The sequence below is a fragment of the Amblyomma maculatum genome, chromosome 8 (genome assembly GCF_055883805.1).
Source record: "Amblyomma maculatum isolate TAMU_Amacu chromosome 8, ASM5588380v1, whole genome shotgun sequence".
NCBI lineage: Eukaryota > Metazoa > Arthropoda > Arachnida > Ixodida > Ixodidae > Amblyomma > Amblyomma maculatum.
This window is the reverse complement of record NC_139351.1, coordinates 98,475,056-98,491,397: the sequence shown is the minus strand read 5'-3', so window position 1 is coordinate 98,491,397 and position 16,342 is coordinate 98,475,056. Positions and strand designations below refer to the sequence as shown.

Sequence of the window (16,342 nt, the reverse complement as noted above, 5' to 3'; positions counted from 1 at the left end):
ATGTAGAGATTAGCAAATTAATATGCGCATTGTGATCTTCTAGCAGGATTATCGTGCATGATGGCAGGCTTTCTCTGTGACAGATATGTGGCAAAAAAAGAAAGATTGTAGAATAAGTATATGTCGTGCACCGTAATTTGTCGCGGTTTTAAACGCGACATTTTTATTTATGAATATATTGCAGCCTAAAATTATTTCCCAGAAATATGTAAGGCGAAGCTGTATAATCTGTGGCATAATATCGAACACTGCAAAATTATATCACAGAAATAACTCTGTTCAATATAAAAATGTGAGCACAAAACATCGCCAATGAGCTTTCGCATACATGGTATTATTCTATTATCATATTGCACGAATAGTCCTATTCCATATTACCAAGCTTTCCACTAGATGTTTCAGGCGACGACAGAGCGCCAATACGTCACAAAGAAGCGATAAGGGCTGACTGTAAGGGTGCGCTGCCTATTTACGCATTAGCTGCAGGACAAACGCTCCTACGTTCCGACAGGGAAGAAAAAAAATGGTACAGCCTTATATATTCTAGCAGGCAGTCTTAGTAAGCTAAGGCTCAATAATATCTTCATTTTTCTTTCGCACCTTTGATAGTAGCGGCCGTCGTAACAACGAGTTGCTTAAGGACACTCAAGCATACATAAACCGACTTCTGATAACCGCGGAAGTTTTATGCGGAAGTACGCAAAAAGCAACTTTTCGTGCCGGGAAGGAAGACATCCTGGGAGATACCCCCGACATATTTGCAGAATAAAAAATATATATGGCCAATGCCGAGTGTAAATGCAGGCTGTTGCCTGATCCAAACAAATTACATTAACCGGAGCCCCCGCGTCCTGCAAAATTTTATTCTTTGTTGCTTTTACGTTTCATAAAAAAAAGGAAAAAAATACTTAATCATTCTTCAAGATATATCTGCAATGCCTTACTTTATCAACTGTCCCTAAATATTGAACAGTATCGCTATCGGTCATTACGTGCTGCTGATCAGAAATTCTAAGTTAATAATAAACAGTCTTCATTAGAAGTGTGAACTAATAGTACTAAGCAGCAGGTTTAAGTTTTTGTGCCTATAAGCGATTATACATATATTATTGCTACTTACTACGGCTCCTTAGCGGCCCTTATTAACGAACCTAATTTTGAATTTGTGCTCCTTTAGTGTAATGTGTGGCTGCTCTCAACTACCGTATAATGCAGTTCCCAGGCAGCACAAATGAAAGGCCCAATATTGGTAAACAGATGGCAAAGTGTTGGCAAATGAGGCCCTTCAATGGACCCGTGTTTTCACTAGCTTCCCAATATAGGCGATTCCACTCTCTAGCATTTCCAAAGATTGCGCTGTTTGTCCTACGTTTTGCATATATGGGCATTGCCACTGTGTTACACTTCCAATAATGGCCCTGTTCACCCTCTGTTCTACCCATATGGACATCGTCACTGCGTTACACTTCCAATGATGGCCCTGTTTGTCCTCTTTTCTAACCATATGGGCATTGTCACTGCGTTACACTTTCAACGATAGCCCTGATTCTCCCTTACTCTGCTCATATTGTCAGTGCCACGCCTAAACACTGACCACAATGGCTCTTGTCTGCTGCTTCCCCTATATTACCTGGGAGATTTTTAAAATGGGGCAATGTACGAGCTATCACTTATTCTTTGATGTTCATTTTTTAAAGCGCAATAAGTGTGCCATATATATATGCACTTTCACATTTGCAGTTTCAGGAGAAAACATATATGAGGTGTAAGTTCTTTGGCAGTCACAATTTTTGAATTGGCGCATAATAACGAAAACGAAGAAAACCAGCCGGAGTGAAAACTAAGTTGTAAAATACTTATTCGGAAAGCTCTAGCGAATCAAGTAGTTAACGACTGCGGCGAGTATGGCTTAGACAAGCTCCTATTATTTGTCTTAGATGGGCTAGGTGCAGCATTTCCGAAATGGCGCTTGCCCGATTTCCATGAATTAAAGTTCGCTTTTCGTAAAGATTGAATGGCATTCTTCTTAAGGCGTTGTCTGCGGTTTGCTGGTAGGTCATATGGAAATCAGCCCGAACGTGGTCTAACATAAAACTGTTCGCTGTTGCTGTTCGTATTTCCCATGGCGGCGGCTGCCGCGACGCGCAAGTGTGTCTGTAGTCGAGGCTTACGTTCGGCCGTGGTTCTGTGCAAGCGAAAAGGCGTCACATCTGACACCTTACGACAGCTGCGGCGTAGTCGAGAAGCCGGCCAACAAAGTACCATTTGTGAGTACCACCCTCTGTTTACCTTCAGGCAATTTCGGAAATGAAATGTTCTGGGCGACTTGTTGATTGCTCAACGTGGTGTTTCATTTCAGTTTTTTTTAGGAGGAAAAGCGATGCGCATACTGATTCTAGGACAACTGTCATTGAGGAATATCTAACTTACGTAGCGCATAAAGTAATACTTCTGGAATGGTAAGAGCATTATTATTATTTGTTTTTGTTAAGACACGTCCAGAGGACCCTGACAACTTTATTAATTAGCGGTATCATGTGCAATGTGGTATCGCATCTTATGCGATCGTGGGAATATAGTTCATCTATCATTTGTGCAAGACAAGAGTCTTACTCGTTCGGTTTTGCAGTTCATCAAGACACTGAAGGCTTATCACATCCAAGCGATTGAGTGAACGCAGTCAGAAGGAGGTGGCGATGCGACGGAAATTTTAAATTTGCAGAAGTTTACTCTCAGTGAAAAAGCTTTAACTCCCGTTTGTCTGATGGGCGTTTTGTAAGAGTTTCGAATATCCCAAACGTACCTACAGTTGCGTGCACCTGGAGCGACATAGGCATACAATTTATTTTTTCTTTGTAAAAGTGGTCTCCTATTCCTGTATTCAGCGTATTTTACTTGGTTCTGCTGACATTTCGGATAGAAAATTTTATCCCATGTAATAATAAAGCATCGTTCAAAGTTGATACACAGCGTATACATCTGGGGAGAGGGCAGCAGGAATTGAAGGAGATTGCAGAGAATGAGAAGTGGTGGTGAGTAGCTTCACCGTGTCTACGGGAGATTAGGAAATGAGATTTTGAAGCTGTGCAGGGCACACTTGGCAAATTTGAATCTGAACTTCACTAATATTTGATTTCAGTATATCATCGAAAAATTAACTCTAACCACGTAACATATTTTCTGCACAGTTTTGCGCATTGTTTGTCAGACAGCGCACAATTGATTAAATGATGAATATGCTGTTGATCTAATTGCTAATGTGTTTAGATTAGGGTCTTGCAGTCGGCTAAGCTCAAGAAAACGCACGTCCGAGGAAGAAACCTAGCATCAGTGGTTTCTGCGTTCAGATGATAGTTGCTTATTGTTGCAGATGTGAATCACAAGTAATATTAGGCGACCTTTCACAAAGTATAGTTTATTGAAACGTCTTGACAATATGTCAGGAGTGTTTCAGAACGCAATGTCCATGAAGGGGTAATTATTGTATACAATCTATGACTACGTGACATCCTCTGTTTAATAACATGCACGCCTCCCTTTTTCTTTTTGTCATATACTAAACTTGATTTATTTTGTCTGCAGATGTGCAGCTACGAAATCTATTTTTTGGCCTTCGGTGCACAATTACCTTGTGCAGATACTATATGCGAAAAGCCAGCGGTGGACCTGGCGGTAACGAGTCAAGCAAGGGTGGCTCCCAGGAGCCTGCTATCCAGGGCCTGCTGAAAACGATACGTTCTTCCAGCATGCCTGTCTTCTCGCTTCTTGGCGCTACCAGCAAGTCTCTGTGATGGGTCAGCACGCTGCGCGTAATCAGATGACAAATACGGATGACAAACAGCACAATAATGATAAATGTCACACTTGGCTCTGTTCCATCTCGGGCATTATTCCATAACATAATCCGGGACATGACAGAGCACCATTGTCACAGAGAAGCTATAATGCTTGAAAATAAGCACGGACAGTCGCTTTCTACAAAAGATATAAGAAATTCTTCGACCTTACAACTGCGGATGAAAACATGACACATCCCTAAGTCAAAAAAGGTAGTCTGTGTAATCGAAGGCTCACTGATCTTTTCGTTCTTTTCGTTACGTTTGCAAATCGCGGTCCTCATAGCTTGACTCGCTTAAGGACGCCAGTACACGGATCAACTTCTGATAATGGCGACAGCTTGAACGCCATGTATACAGGAAAAAACTTTTGATGTCGGGCATGAACACATCCTGGGGCACACCTGAAATGTCTTGGCAGAATAAATAAATGTGAACGGTGCGCCGTTTTAATGAAATGTCGCCGTTCACCTGATCCGAAATTTTGCAACGGCAGATGCTCACGCATGGCGCAAGATTTTGCCATCTGTTGTTTTCCCTTATCGAGAAAAAACTTGGGAAATATTTAAGCGTTCAATAAAATTCGTTATCAACAAATAAATAACGTGCATGTAAAAATGCTAACCTCCTATGAGTAATGAGTTAATTATCCTAAATAATTTAATAGTCTCGCTGCACAGACGTTAAGCACCCATTATATGAAATTATTCCCCAATAATAAGCCATCTTGATTAGAGATGCGAACTAGTACTACTATGCAGAGGGGCTGGGCTGGGAGGCTAATTGGCTTTAGATGTATAATAGAGCTACTTGCGATGGCTGCATAGTGGTGTTAATAAGGGACATTATTTTTGCCAATTGCTCTTGTAAAGTATTATGTGGCTGCTGTCCGCAGTTCTAATTAGTGCACTCTTTTAGGGCCTTCATACTATCATTTTGAGCGAGCATTGCTCAGCATTAAAGAACTACCAAGCCCTGATCGCGATCAAAGTCTATACGGTTCATTTCCACCTGACCACCTTTTTTTCATTTCGGAGTAAGTGATTTTCTTTTTCAGTGGTATATCGTAATGCTCTTTGGCTGAGGCTGAGCCCCGCTTACGTACCTCCTTAATATCAGGACTGAGGGCTACGTTCTACGTAGAAAAAAATATAACCATACGATTGTGCTGCTGCTTGAAACAATGAACTATTCAATAAATGAGCCATGCCATGGTTTATATGATGACGTCCCACTTGTCGCCGCTCAAAACAGCTCGTCCATGCCCCCTGCCAATAGGCTGCTACAAGAGCACCTACTAACTGTGTTTCAAAATTGCTCGATTGGTCAAGAGGTTGAAGGCGTCCATATATTGCCTCGCCTATCTGTCACGCACAGTCACATGCACTCATAATCAATGCATAGTTTGTTTCTCTTTTTAAATTTCTTATTAATCTGCCCTGCAGTACTCATTCGCTTATTATCACGCCACCGCCCAAAAAAAAAAAGATTTCTCTAAGGCCTGTCCTAAAGGCTTGGACAAGCGAGCCTTTGTGGCCTTCTCGTAGCATGCTCGTTCGGCACGTAGATGGCTAGGGATCGATCTAAGCCAGCAGAGTTTACACCAGATCATCTTACGGACTTATGTACCACCATAACAGCAACCTCCCTTCACTAAACATTCATTGGATCCTCCCCCGAATTGTTCGTATATGATTGGAAATTTGAAAAATTATTTAATTTCATAGTTCTCAGGCCAAAGAAGGGAAGAAGGAAGAGAAGAATGAACACCATGCTGGCTGACAACTGTTTATTGAGCCACGCACAAACATATCAAGTAATTTTAACCCATCCCAAGCATGCAATGTGCAAGGAAGAAAAGAAGCAAAGCAGAAAACACATTGCACCTTTATCGCAAAAGCTTTGAAACAAACGCCTTTTCTGTGTGATACAGCAGAACCGAAGCGTAGCTAAAAGCAGGACTAAACCATCTCTGCTAAATACGGTCCCCTCCGCCAATCGATATTTCTCGGCATTGTGAGCATTAGGCATACACCACCGCCTGCTACCTGTACGCCTGTACCACTTTTAATATTCGATTGATTAGGCTAAAGTCATGAATGTGTCAAAATATATCAGCGACAAAAGGCTTGTTGTTGAATGATTAAGGGAAAGCACATGACGGCACTTTTACAAGTCATTTGCTTACCTGTCCTAAAATATTTCGTATCATTAAACTCTGGATAATATGGGCAGTATGTTTTGCCTCGCTTTCTTTGGCGAGATAAGATCTGCTCTCTATTTCACACAATTTCTAGCTTTGCTATGACTGGTTGGTTTGTGGAGTCTAACGTCCCAAAGCCACTCAGGCTATGAGAGACGGCGTAGTGAAGGACTCCGGAAACTTCGACCACCTGGGGTTCTTTAACGTGCAATGGCATCGCAAAGCACACGAGCGCCTTGCTTTTCTCCTCTATCCAAAAGCGGCCGCCGAGACCGTGATTCGTTCCCGCGTCCTTGGGAACCGTAGTCGAGCGCCGTAACCACTGCGCCACCCCGGCGGGGCATGACAAATGGACTGTCGACGCTTCTTCTATAGTACTCGTCATGGCGGTCTTTGTTATATGGGATATACACGATACATCTACGCATTCTTCAAGGCAGTAAGGTGTTATTTCTCATTTCTCATTTTTTGTTTCATATCAGGCATCGATGATGATAAGCGTCATCGCAGGAAGAACAAAACAGTGAAACCGGCTCTAGCATGCTGTAGGTCTTCTTTCGTCTTGCTGATACATGCAGTGTCCAGCAGCCCCATACTGAGCGCCAAGGCCCACGCTATATTTTCTTATTTCATTCAAAATACCTGGACATCGCGTCCAGCGCGAACAATCCGGGTTTAAATCGCAACATCTCACAATAGCTTCAGAATCACTTTACGTTAACGATACCAAAACACCAGCGATTGGTCAGTAAGAACATTGAAACGGCGGCTGTCTGATTGACGCCATGCATTGCGCACGAAGCGGATTGCTCTTCTAAACAGCCTATAAAATGCTTTTAGCGCATCTCTTTATTACGCTTAGGTTTGCTGTAAAATAATGACTGCGACGCAAATTAAAGCATATATTTAAGCTTAAAAGTACTGTGTAACTTCTTGGGAACGTATTTCTTTGCCAATAGCAGAGCACCTGATTCGTCAAAAGCGTTGCAGTTATAGTTTTGAAGGGATTTCTAAAACGCCAGCTGCAACATAGCCCATTGCAAATTTCGCCTCCGGCAGTGGGGCCTCTTTTACGATGAAATGTTTAGCAAATAATCCTGGCCCTCTTAATTTTGCTCGTCATTTCATTTCGAACATCTCCTCACTAGTAAACAAAACGCAACGTTTATTTTAATGGGTGGTGACTTCATTTTCTTTTCAACATGTCCAATCAGCAAAAAGAGGTTCCGGAGGCCTTTAGGTTCGCATACATTTCTAAATATCTAGTTGAACCGCTAATGTTTTCAACATTGTTCATGCCTTGTTGCAATAATCCGCTTTTGTGTCTTCAACCCTGTCTATTCAAGCTCGTCTCACTAGGTGGAAGTACACCGAAACGCATCTTTTTCAGAACCACTTTATTGAGTCTGGAATCTTCTAGGCTTGTTCCGCCATAACTGCTCGTTGTAAATGGCCGTAGCTGGTGACCATATGCAAGCAAGGGGTCGTGGAATATCCCAAGGGTTCTTTACACACACGCAGTCTGGGCTGCCGCAGGGATCTCCTAGATGGTCTCTCAGACTGCACTACAGGAAATAAAGAATATATTATTTGTAACCGAAGATTCGTAAACATTAAAATTTCAATGGTTTTCATCACAATATTATATCTAAGGCAAAAGCGGAAAGCGATGGGTGTCTTTACATTTTTCATGGTCCATGTATTGTTGTATTCCTAGGAAATGGGTGCTTTTAGTAATCAACGAGCAGCATATACCAGACTGTGCATATGTTCCTGCCAAGCACGATGTTTTTTCGTTCCTGAGGTTAAGAAAAATAGCGTTACTGTTAATTATTTCCTAGCTCTACCAAGCAATTTTATTGTCAACAAAATGCCAGGACACCCAGAAAATATGCCAATAATTCAAGAATAAACAAGAACGATAAAACATTCAAATAAGACTTCAGTTTAGAAATGATTCCTTGTTTAGTCTCTTCATTGATGTAAACATATATTAGTCAAGTTTTTGCCGAATTTATTTTTCTGCTAGTTATGCAAATTTGCATTTTTTTTCTACATATAAAAAGAAAGAGACATAAAAAGCATTGTTTTAACTTCGCTTTTGCTGTCCAGAATTTGTGCACTGCCCCATCTTGAAACATGCCGTTTAATCGTTGGGTCACGAAAGATGCGAATAAATTATTGTTCGTTATTTGTGTAAATATCTTGCATCAAACACCAACTGCCCATTATCCTCATGCTCCTTTGCACTAGCTTTCTCTCGTTGTATGATAACGCTATAGCGTTCCGTTCATCAGAGAATACGGGTGCAATAAAATTACAAAGGTTAAACGCTGCTGAACCAAATATTGAGTGAAAGCATTAGCTGCAGGTGACCGAGCGTTCTTCTTCTTCTATTTTTCTTCTTCCTCAGCCCACATATAAAGCCCCGCTTTAACCAACCGATATGAACGTGCCTTAGTGGCCTATAGGGGTAACGTGAATGCCAGGGTCCTAGCAGGCTGATTCTGACATAACCGTCCCATGTGAAACCAGAGACCCAAGTTGGCAGTTCCTGCCAGCCCATCTCTCGCTTTTGTTTCATGTGGGGTGTGATGTCACGCGCTGCGCCGTGGCTGCGACCGCGCTACGTCGACCGCTTGAGTTGGTAGCCCTGCTCTCACCCTATTGTCACGTGGAGTGTGACGTCACAGCGTCACGTGCATGGGTGCGGCCGCGCCACGCTGAAGGCTTGAAATCTAGAGTAGTATTGCTTTCGCAATAAATCATTACCCCAACTGGTGACAGTTTGCAAGAGACATCACGGGGCGGTGACTGGTGGGTAGGTTGTGCGACGTGACGGAACGAATGGCATGATTCGCAACTTCGAGTGATTCATTAAGATGAGTATCGTACCCATTTATACACTCAGACTTTGAATGAGACTAGTTTTTCCTAGGACACGCAAGGCCTTTAGTGCGGCGTTGTTAAAGTGGGGCTTTTATATCTATTTAGGATGATCTCTCACACAATGGAACAGCATTGATCGGCATGCTAAAGAGGTGTACCTGATGATACATAAATATTATAAGATTTGCGGATTAGCAAGTCACTATGTACATACATACACACGAATAGGTATCCACAAGAACTCCCACAGAAGGGACCCATTAACGATGTCGCTTCATAACCTTAAAGGCAAGATCTGTGTGTCCCGACATTTGTTTGGTGTATGCCCAATATCCTGTTCTAGTTTATTTTCTTTTTCTTGTTGTAACTGTCAAATGGTCCCTTTTTTATCGGGTTTATGACTGCTAGTTTTGAAACACTGCGCCGCAATCCACGTAACATTATGAACGCCAGCAATAGCTCACGTAAGCTCTATTTTCCTTTTTAAGCTCATTCAAGAAAATGTATGACCCTCTTGAGAATAAAATTTGTAATTCCTGTCTCTTCTGATTTCAGCCTTATGTTGAATTTGGCACTTACATTGCTAAGCCTCCCTCGCTTTCAGCTCAAATTTCTGATAATTATCTTGTTGTTGTTGCGACCGTCAGAAGGAAAAGAAAATGCACGGGCCTCCTATTAGCTCTGTAGCTGAGCCACCTCCACTGCCTCGTGCGGACAGAAGAGAGAAAGTAGAGAAGGAAAGAAAAAGAAGAGTGAGAGAAAGACGCGCGCCGCAACAGCCCTCTCCACCCCCTAAGCGGGTGCTAAGACGGCCTACAACAGATACGAATTCGGTGGCAGGCTAGCCCCCGCCGCAAGCGGCGTTGACCTACCAGTGCCAGCACCGTAGGGCCAGGAGAAGCCACCCTTCCCCTTGACAATTCTCTTTGTTCGACAGTAGGTTGTACCTCTTAGTAATGTTCTCACTCTGATTCGCAATTGCTCCCCATAGTTCTTACAATTCTCTTTGTTCGACAGTAGGTTGTAGCTCTTAGTAATGTTCTCACTCTAATTCGTAATTGCTTCCCATAGTTCTTATCATTCATTTAATTACCAAATAAATCCCGCCTCTAAATATATAAGATGCGACCTTACAGGCTTGAAAGACGTACGAATTTCCTAACTAGGGTCTACAGCAGAAGTCCATCAAACCAAATATTTATTTTTCGCAACAATTTTCTCTAACAAAATGTAAAAATATCGCAGACACTTCAGCTTTGCTTTTAAGTGTATGACACGAATGTACCAATGGCCCTCGTCAGCTCCTCGCATTGAAGATTTCATTCAGGTACATTTAGTCAGTTACTCGTTTAACCACATATCCCAAATCTGGGGAACACCTAAGCTCGGTCTTTAAGTGTATGACGCTAGAGCTTTATTGCTTCTGTTTGGATGCTATCGTTTCGTATCCCCGCTCGCTTCCGTGTCATTTACACTCAAGAAATCACTAAATTCTTATATCTCTTTATCACAGCCGTAATCCATAGCCTACAGCGGAAAACAATCTGACATAGATAAGAACAGCTTTAACCGAACTGCAGGAGCAGCACCACTGAACCCGTCAATTTCATGTGGTCTCAGGACATCACGTAGCGCAGTGACCAGTAAATGCACCGCCATGTCCCCCGGTGGCACAAGTCATCGGACCAACATTGGTACTATGTCAGTCTGGGTATTGGCAACACAGTACCAAAATTGGTCCAATTGATTCTGCTGCCTATGTCGCCTGTCCACTACAACCGGCCTGTAGCATAAACATCATTTTTAGATTGCAACGCCGAAGCCGACAACGAGGACTCCAGATTTTCTTGACGAAAATGACTTTGCAGCCATTGTGCTGGAATATGTGCCTGTGCTGGTTAGCATGCTGTCGTGGGCTACCATATTATGCGAAAGATCAACCAACATATATAGTATAGTAGGCTGATGCGACAACCAGAGAAGCAGCCGGGAAGGATAGGCCCAGGGATGCTTGAATAAACGGATTGGCAGGAGTGGAAGTCGGGCGAAATAACGGCTACATAGTTCACCCGTTCTTCACACGGTTCTCTTCTCAGTTGCTAACTTAATCTGGGCAGGCAGCAGCATGTATAGATTATGCAAAAGTCGCTACTCTCTTCTAAAAAGGCGAATGATCCCAAGCAGCATAAAAACAACCGGATGTGGGTGCTTGGTTATTATGTCCTGATCACCGGCCACTAATAGATTTCTTTTAGGAATCTGGCATGCACCTGTATTTGCAAATTACCATTTTATTCTTCAAAGCACGCTATCGCGATGAAAAATTCAGAGGGTCTCATAGATATCTCTCAAGAGGAGAATAGCGAAAGCTTAAATCCTTCTTCTCCTATCATTAGCCTCTGATCGTTTGCGTATTATTGGTGTTTATTACAGAGCTTATAACTATAATTCGTTTACAGGAAAGAAAAGGCCCAATATCTGTCGCACTTTTTCCGGCAAGTACTCCCGAACGGCACACCATCGCTCCGATTGCGTGACGTTCCTTGGCGCGCGTTCCAGTGCGGGTTTGCAGATTCCAGGAACGCTAGACAAGAACACATCTCGCGGAATCTCGTAGAATATGGCAGATCTCGAGCTCAGATCTTGCGCATAACTCTCGCACATGGGATGTTATTTCATGAGCCTAGAAATGCTTTCGCCTTATAAAAAAATGGGCCACAAAAAAGCTAAGGATGGGTTGGTATTCGTGCAAGCTAATGCCCGCTCCTGCCGAGCTGCTTTTTAAGAACGGCATGATGTTTTCCTTCCTGGTTGTCATGACAGTCTGCCGCAGCAACTAGAGATATTCTCTTGGAGGCGCTTTGTGTATGTTTGGTTTGGTTTGCTGGGTTTAACGTCCCAAAACAACTCGGGCTATGAGAGACGCCGTAATGGAGGACTCCGGAAAGTTCGACCACCTGGGGTTCTTTAACGTGCACTGACATCGCACAGCACACGGGCACCTTGCTTTTCGCCTCCATGGAAAAGCTGCCGCCGAGGCCGGGATTCGATCCTGCGTCCTTGGGAGCAGCAGTCGTGCGCCGTAACCACTGCGCCACCCCGGCGGGGTGCTGCGTGTATGTAGCGCAACACATCTGCGCCCGCTCCAGTAATTACGCTCCCCAAGTCCAGGCCGCCATCCCTACTCCAAGATGGCTGAGATATGTTCCAGCCAGCACTTCAAGTCCACCTTAGCGAATTTGGCCTGTTGCTGAACCGTAGAAAAAGCGCTACGAATTAGCCACATATGGCCCGGCTCACCTTGACCCAATTCTAGCAATCCTTCCTACTCCATCCGTGGTCTACATCCCCATCTTTCCTTACAGGAGTGAAGGGGAACAAATAGACGAAGAAACTACAAACTATCGATTATAGCACCGCTAGGCTCCACACTGCAACTTCCCTGCAGTGATAACAGAAAATGAACAGTGTGATTGTTGTGGCAGATTAAATCGCAGGCGGCCCCGCCCAGTTCAACTTACTACTAAATGTATAGATGATGTTGCCGCGAATCCTTCAAAAAGTTTACTTCTGTTTCCGACAGCCGCCGGCGTGCGGCCTTATCACTGCAATTCCAGCGCAGGCATCGATTATGTATTCTTGGTTTGACGATTGCGAGCACGTTTGCTGCTATCGCCGCCGCCGATTGCTTAGTTCTTTTTCGGGCGCAAGTCAGCCCAGTAAAGAGCTAATTCCAGTGCGATTACCATACCGAACGCCGGTGAACGCCTAAATCTTTATTTTTAATCCCAGATACCTTCGGTCAGGTCTCTGGCTTCAAACATATCCAAAAGGCAGGACTTGAATTGGGCTGCTTACACGTGCATACCTTGCGTACTGTCGCCCACTTAAGTGGCTGCATCGTGGACGCTATCATAGACTCTCAAATAGAGCCTTGTGTCGGGTGGCAGCCTCTCAACACGTAGGTACATAATATTTCTGTTTGCGTACATGCAAAATATTTCTGTGCTGGCGTCCAACAGTTATTTTCCCTGGCGGCCGCGAGTTCTTCGTGTTCAGTCACGACACTCTTCATTGTAAAATATAAAATTAATCACTTCCTCTCTCTTTAGATAATAATTGGCACTCGAAGGGCTGTAGCCAATAATACCAACTTTATAGCTGCACAAACAACTCCCTTTGCGAACGGCAAGGTCGATGTAGAGTTTGGGCGCTGCACTTATAAAATTTAATATTTAAGAAACAACGAACGGGGCTTACCCAAGGTTTGCAATGACGGTTGGGGCCTTTTTTATTCATCCTATAGATCCTGGATATAAAAATGGATTGCTTCAAAAAACGCTAACGCACGTCAAACTCAATGATATATGCCAATAAACGCGCAGCAAACTGCCGGCCTACACAACGCTGACAAATCAAAACACGCTTCAGTATATTCTGATTTAATAATCAATATGAACATTCCCGAGTTAACAAAAACATGCTCTTGGCCTTTCCTATGTTCCACTAACTTCACGTTTTTACATCTCCAAACCTGCTTTAAGATAATATGCGGTCTAATTATGCCTAGTAACTAACAGAAAGCAGACAACACGTTGACAACGATGGGACAACGTTTGGTGAAATGTTAAACGTGGTAATGCCTTCTCAAAATTTATAAAAGCTTATCACCAGTCCCGCTTATTGGTACGACAAAACTGAAATAAAGAAGCTGAAGAATGAACAAAATAGTATTTCTCGCATCCTGCATAGGTCCAACCGGGTTGACCTGGCAGCACGTGAATAAGTCATTACCATCTTGATAGTGTCGCCGGATGCTGATTCGGAGGTTGGCCTCTGCAAAAGAGAACGGACACCTGATGTTGAGGAGGTAACTGGTGCCTGCATCCTACCACAGGCACGTCACTTTTGGACTACGAGCAGAGTAGAATTAATTATAGTGCTCATACATTATGAGAAATGTGGCATCATAAGGCTTGTGCGATGATAGAAGTTTTTAAAACCATTGCATTAGTGCCCTGTTACTAATGGAAAGTGAATGTATGAATATTTCAAGATTTGAAATCATCTTGAATTACGAATCAAATTACCATTTGTGAGAACAATCAAATGCTTTCCAACTCGCCCAAGTTTCCGCCTTGTTGAATATATCAAGATCTGAAACGTTTGGAAAGAGTAGTATAGAATTCAAAACTACAAAACCAAACCCAAATCATGGTCCTTATAGAAATCAAAACACTTCCAAAAAGAATGTCGTCTTGGATTTATTCGCTCTCTCCAATTTCATTTTTTCGTGCGTTGCGACCCTCGCTCTAAACGTTTCTTTTTGTACGAAGCCTTATATATATAAGGCTCTTGTACGAAGCCTTATATACCGGGTGTCCCAGCTAACTTGAACCAAGGGGTACAAAATAATATATTTGAGGTAGGTCAGTGAAACCAATTGCATACAACTGCCAGCCTCCTTGCGCACTACAGGCAATTTTTTGTCTTGCAATTACTTAATTAGCTAATTAAGTTAATTGCTCTAATTTATTAAATATCGGCTTTAGACCAAAAATGTGAATTGGAAAGATGTAGAGCACCTTCAGAAACCCCCATTTCATTAATTGCGACAAAGAAAGTCTCACGTGTATCTTTTTTTCCAGGCTCAGAAGAAAGCCCGCGAAATACAAATAATACCACGTGACTAGTGAATTTGTGCGCAGCGATTGTGGTGCTCTCAGTCGTGGTTTGAGCGAACGAAATTAACTGCGGCCGTGTCTTCTTGGCCCCGTTAAAGCGGCAGGCCGATATGCCTGCGATGGCTTCTTCGCCCGCGTCAGACAGCCGGCCCACGTGACGGTGCAGTAGCAGCGAGAGCGGCGAGCCGACACCCCTGAGATTCTAACAAGGCCTCCTTCTCTCCCATCAGCGGACGTCACGACAAACGGATGAGCGATAAGGTATCAGCCACTGAATCTGCGCATACAGGCTTGGGTAAAGGGGCGAGATGACATCATGTGACTCGACTAAAATTAGCGCTGCACCTTCATTTGCCGGTTCTTTATCGCCATCCGCCTGTCGTGATGTAGGCTGCTGCGGTGCGCAGGTATGGCCAAAATCGCGGTGGCGACGGGCGAGCTCGAGCTCGCTAGAACCATCGCCAACATTACTGCCTGCCGCTGTAACGGGACCATCGGGTCACGGCCGCTGCTGATTTCGTTCGCTCAAACCACTACTGATAGCACCACAATCGCGGCGCACAAATGCGCTAGTCACGTGGTATTATTTGTATTTCGCGGGCTTTCTTCTGAGCCCGGAAAAAAAGAAACACGCGAGACTTTCTTTATCGCAGTTAATGCAATGGGGGTTTCTGAAGGTGCTCTACAACTTTCCAATTCACATTTTTGGTCTAAAGCCGATATTTAATAAATTAGAGAAATTAACATAATTAGCTAATTAAGTAATTGCAAAACAAAAAATTGCCTGTAGTGCGCAAACAGGCTGGCAGTTGTATGCAATTGGTTTCACTGACCTACCTCAAATATATTATTTTGTAACCCTTGGTTCAAGTTAGCTGGGACACCCGGTATAAGGCTATATACTCTGAAAATGTGGTTCGTCAGCAGCGAGAGCCTCGCTACAAGCAACGTCGCGACTTTGTTAGTGAGGACTCTTATGCTGATCTCTGGCGTCCTCCACCTGTGTGCTACAGGTGTGGCATTGCGGGGCATATCGCTAGATACTGCCGCCGTCGTTTTCCAACTGTCCAAGATTACCGACCCCACGCGAACATTCACGGACGGCTGCACACCGAACAACAGCGATCCCCGACTATGCCTACTGGGGACTCACACCATTCGACATATTTGCGGAATTCATCTCCTGCATCTGATCGTAGTGTGACGCCGCCACCCCAGCGCCCGCGCAGGTCACCTTCCCCTCGACGTCGTTCTACCCCTCCGCCTCCGGGAAACTAGGGGGCGCGGCCGATGGAGCTGAGGCCGCCGGCGAGTCGATGACGTCCATACCTCTGCCCGTGTTTATGTTAAAGAACAAATTGGAAATATTGGTTGATGGTGTGAAAACAATGGCTCTTGTGGACACTGGTACTACAGTATTTGTTATGAGTTTGAGTTTTAAGAACCGTTTAGGTAGAAAAGTAATGTTCAGTGGTGACCGTGCAGTGTTATTCCGTGGTGTCGGTGGTGAACCTTTAGTTCCTCTTGGTGTGTGTGCTTCGGATGTTGTTATTGGCGGCCTCAAGTTTAGAGTAGAATTTGCAGTACTGCCTCGTTCTACGCATGATGTGATTCTTGGGATTGATTTTCTGCAAGAGTGTGGTGCAACTTTAGACTGTGGTACGGGAGAGATTGCTTTGAATCCGTCACTACTTTCGGTTCTTGTGGATGACTGGACACCTGAATTTGGA

General features: G+C 43.7%; 1 protein-coding gene across 2 annotated transcripts in view; it reads right to left on the bottom strand.

Moving 5' to 3' along the window:
• Positions 1 to 7,402: 7,402 nt before the first annotated feature.
• Positions 7,403 to 16,342, bottom strand: part of LOC146181932 (uncharacterized) — a 15,123-nt gene continuing 6,183 nt past the window's right edge. Inside the window, exons 2-5 of one of the 2 annotated variants that reach the window (XR_014700029.1) lie at positions 14,019 to 14,085; positions 13,723 to 13,764; positions 13,189 to 13,237; positions 7,403 to 7,604 (exon numbers count right to left, since the gene is read on the bottom strand). Coding sequence is in view for 1 of the 2 variants with exons in the window: in XM_084575577.1 (XP_084431703.1) it covers positions 7,437 to 7,604; positions 13,189 to 13,237; positions 13,723 to 13,764 (259 nt within the window). In the remaining variant the exon portion in view is untranslated. The remainder of the gene's footprint in view (positions 7,605 to 13,188; positions 13,238 to 13,722; positions 13,765 to 14,018; positions 14,086 to 16,342) is intronic. The other variant, XM_084575577.1, reaches the window with a different exon arrangement.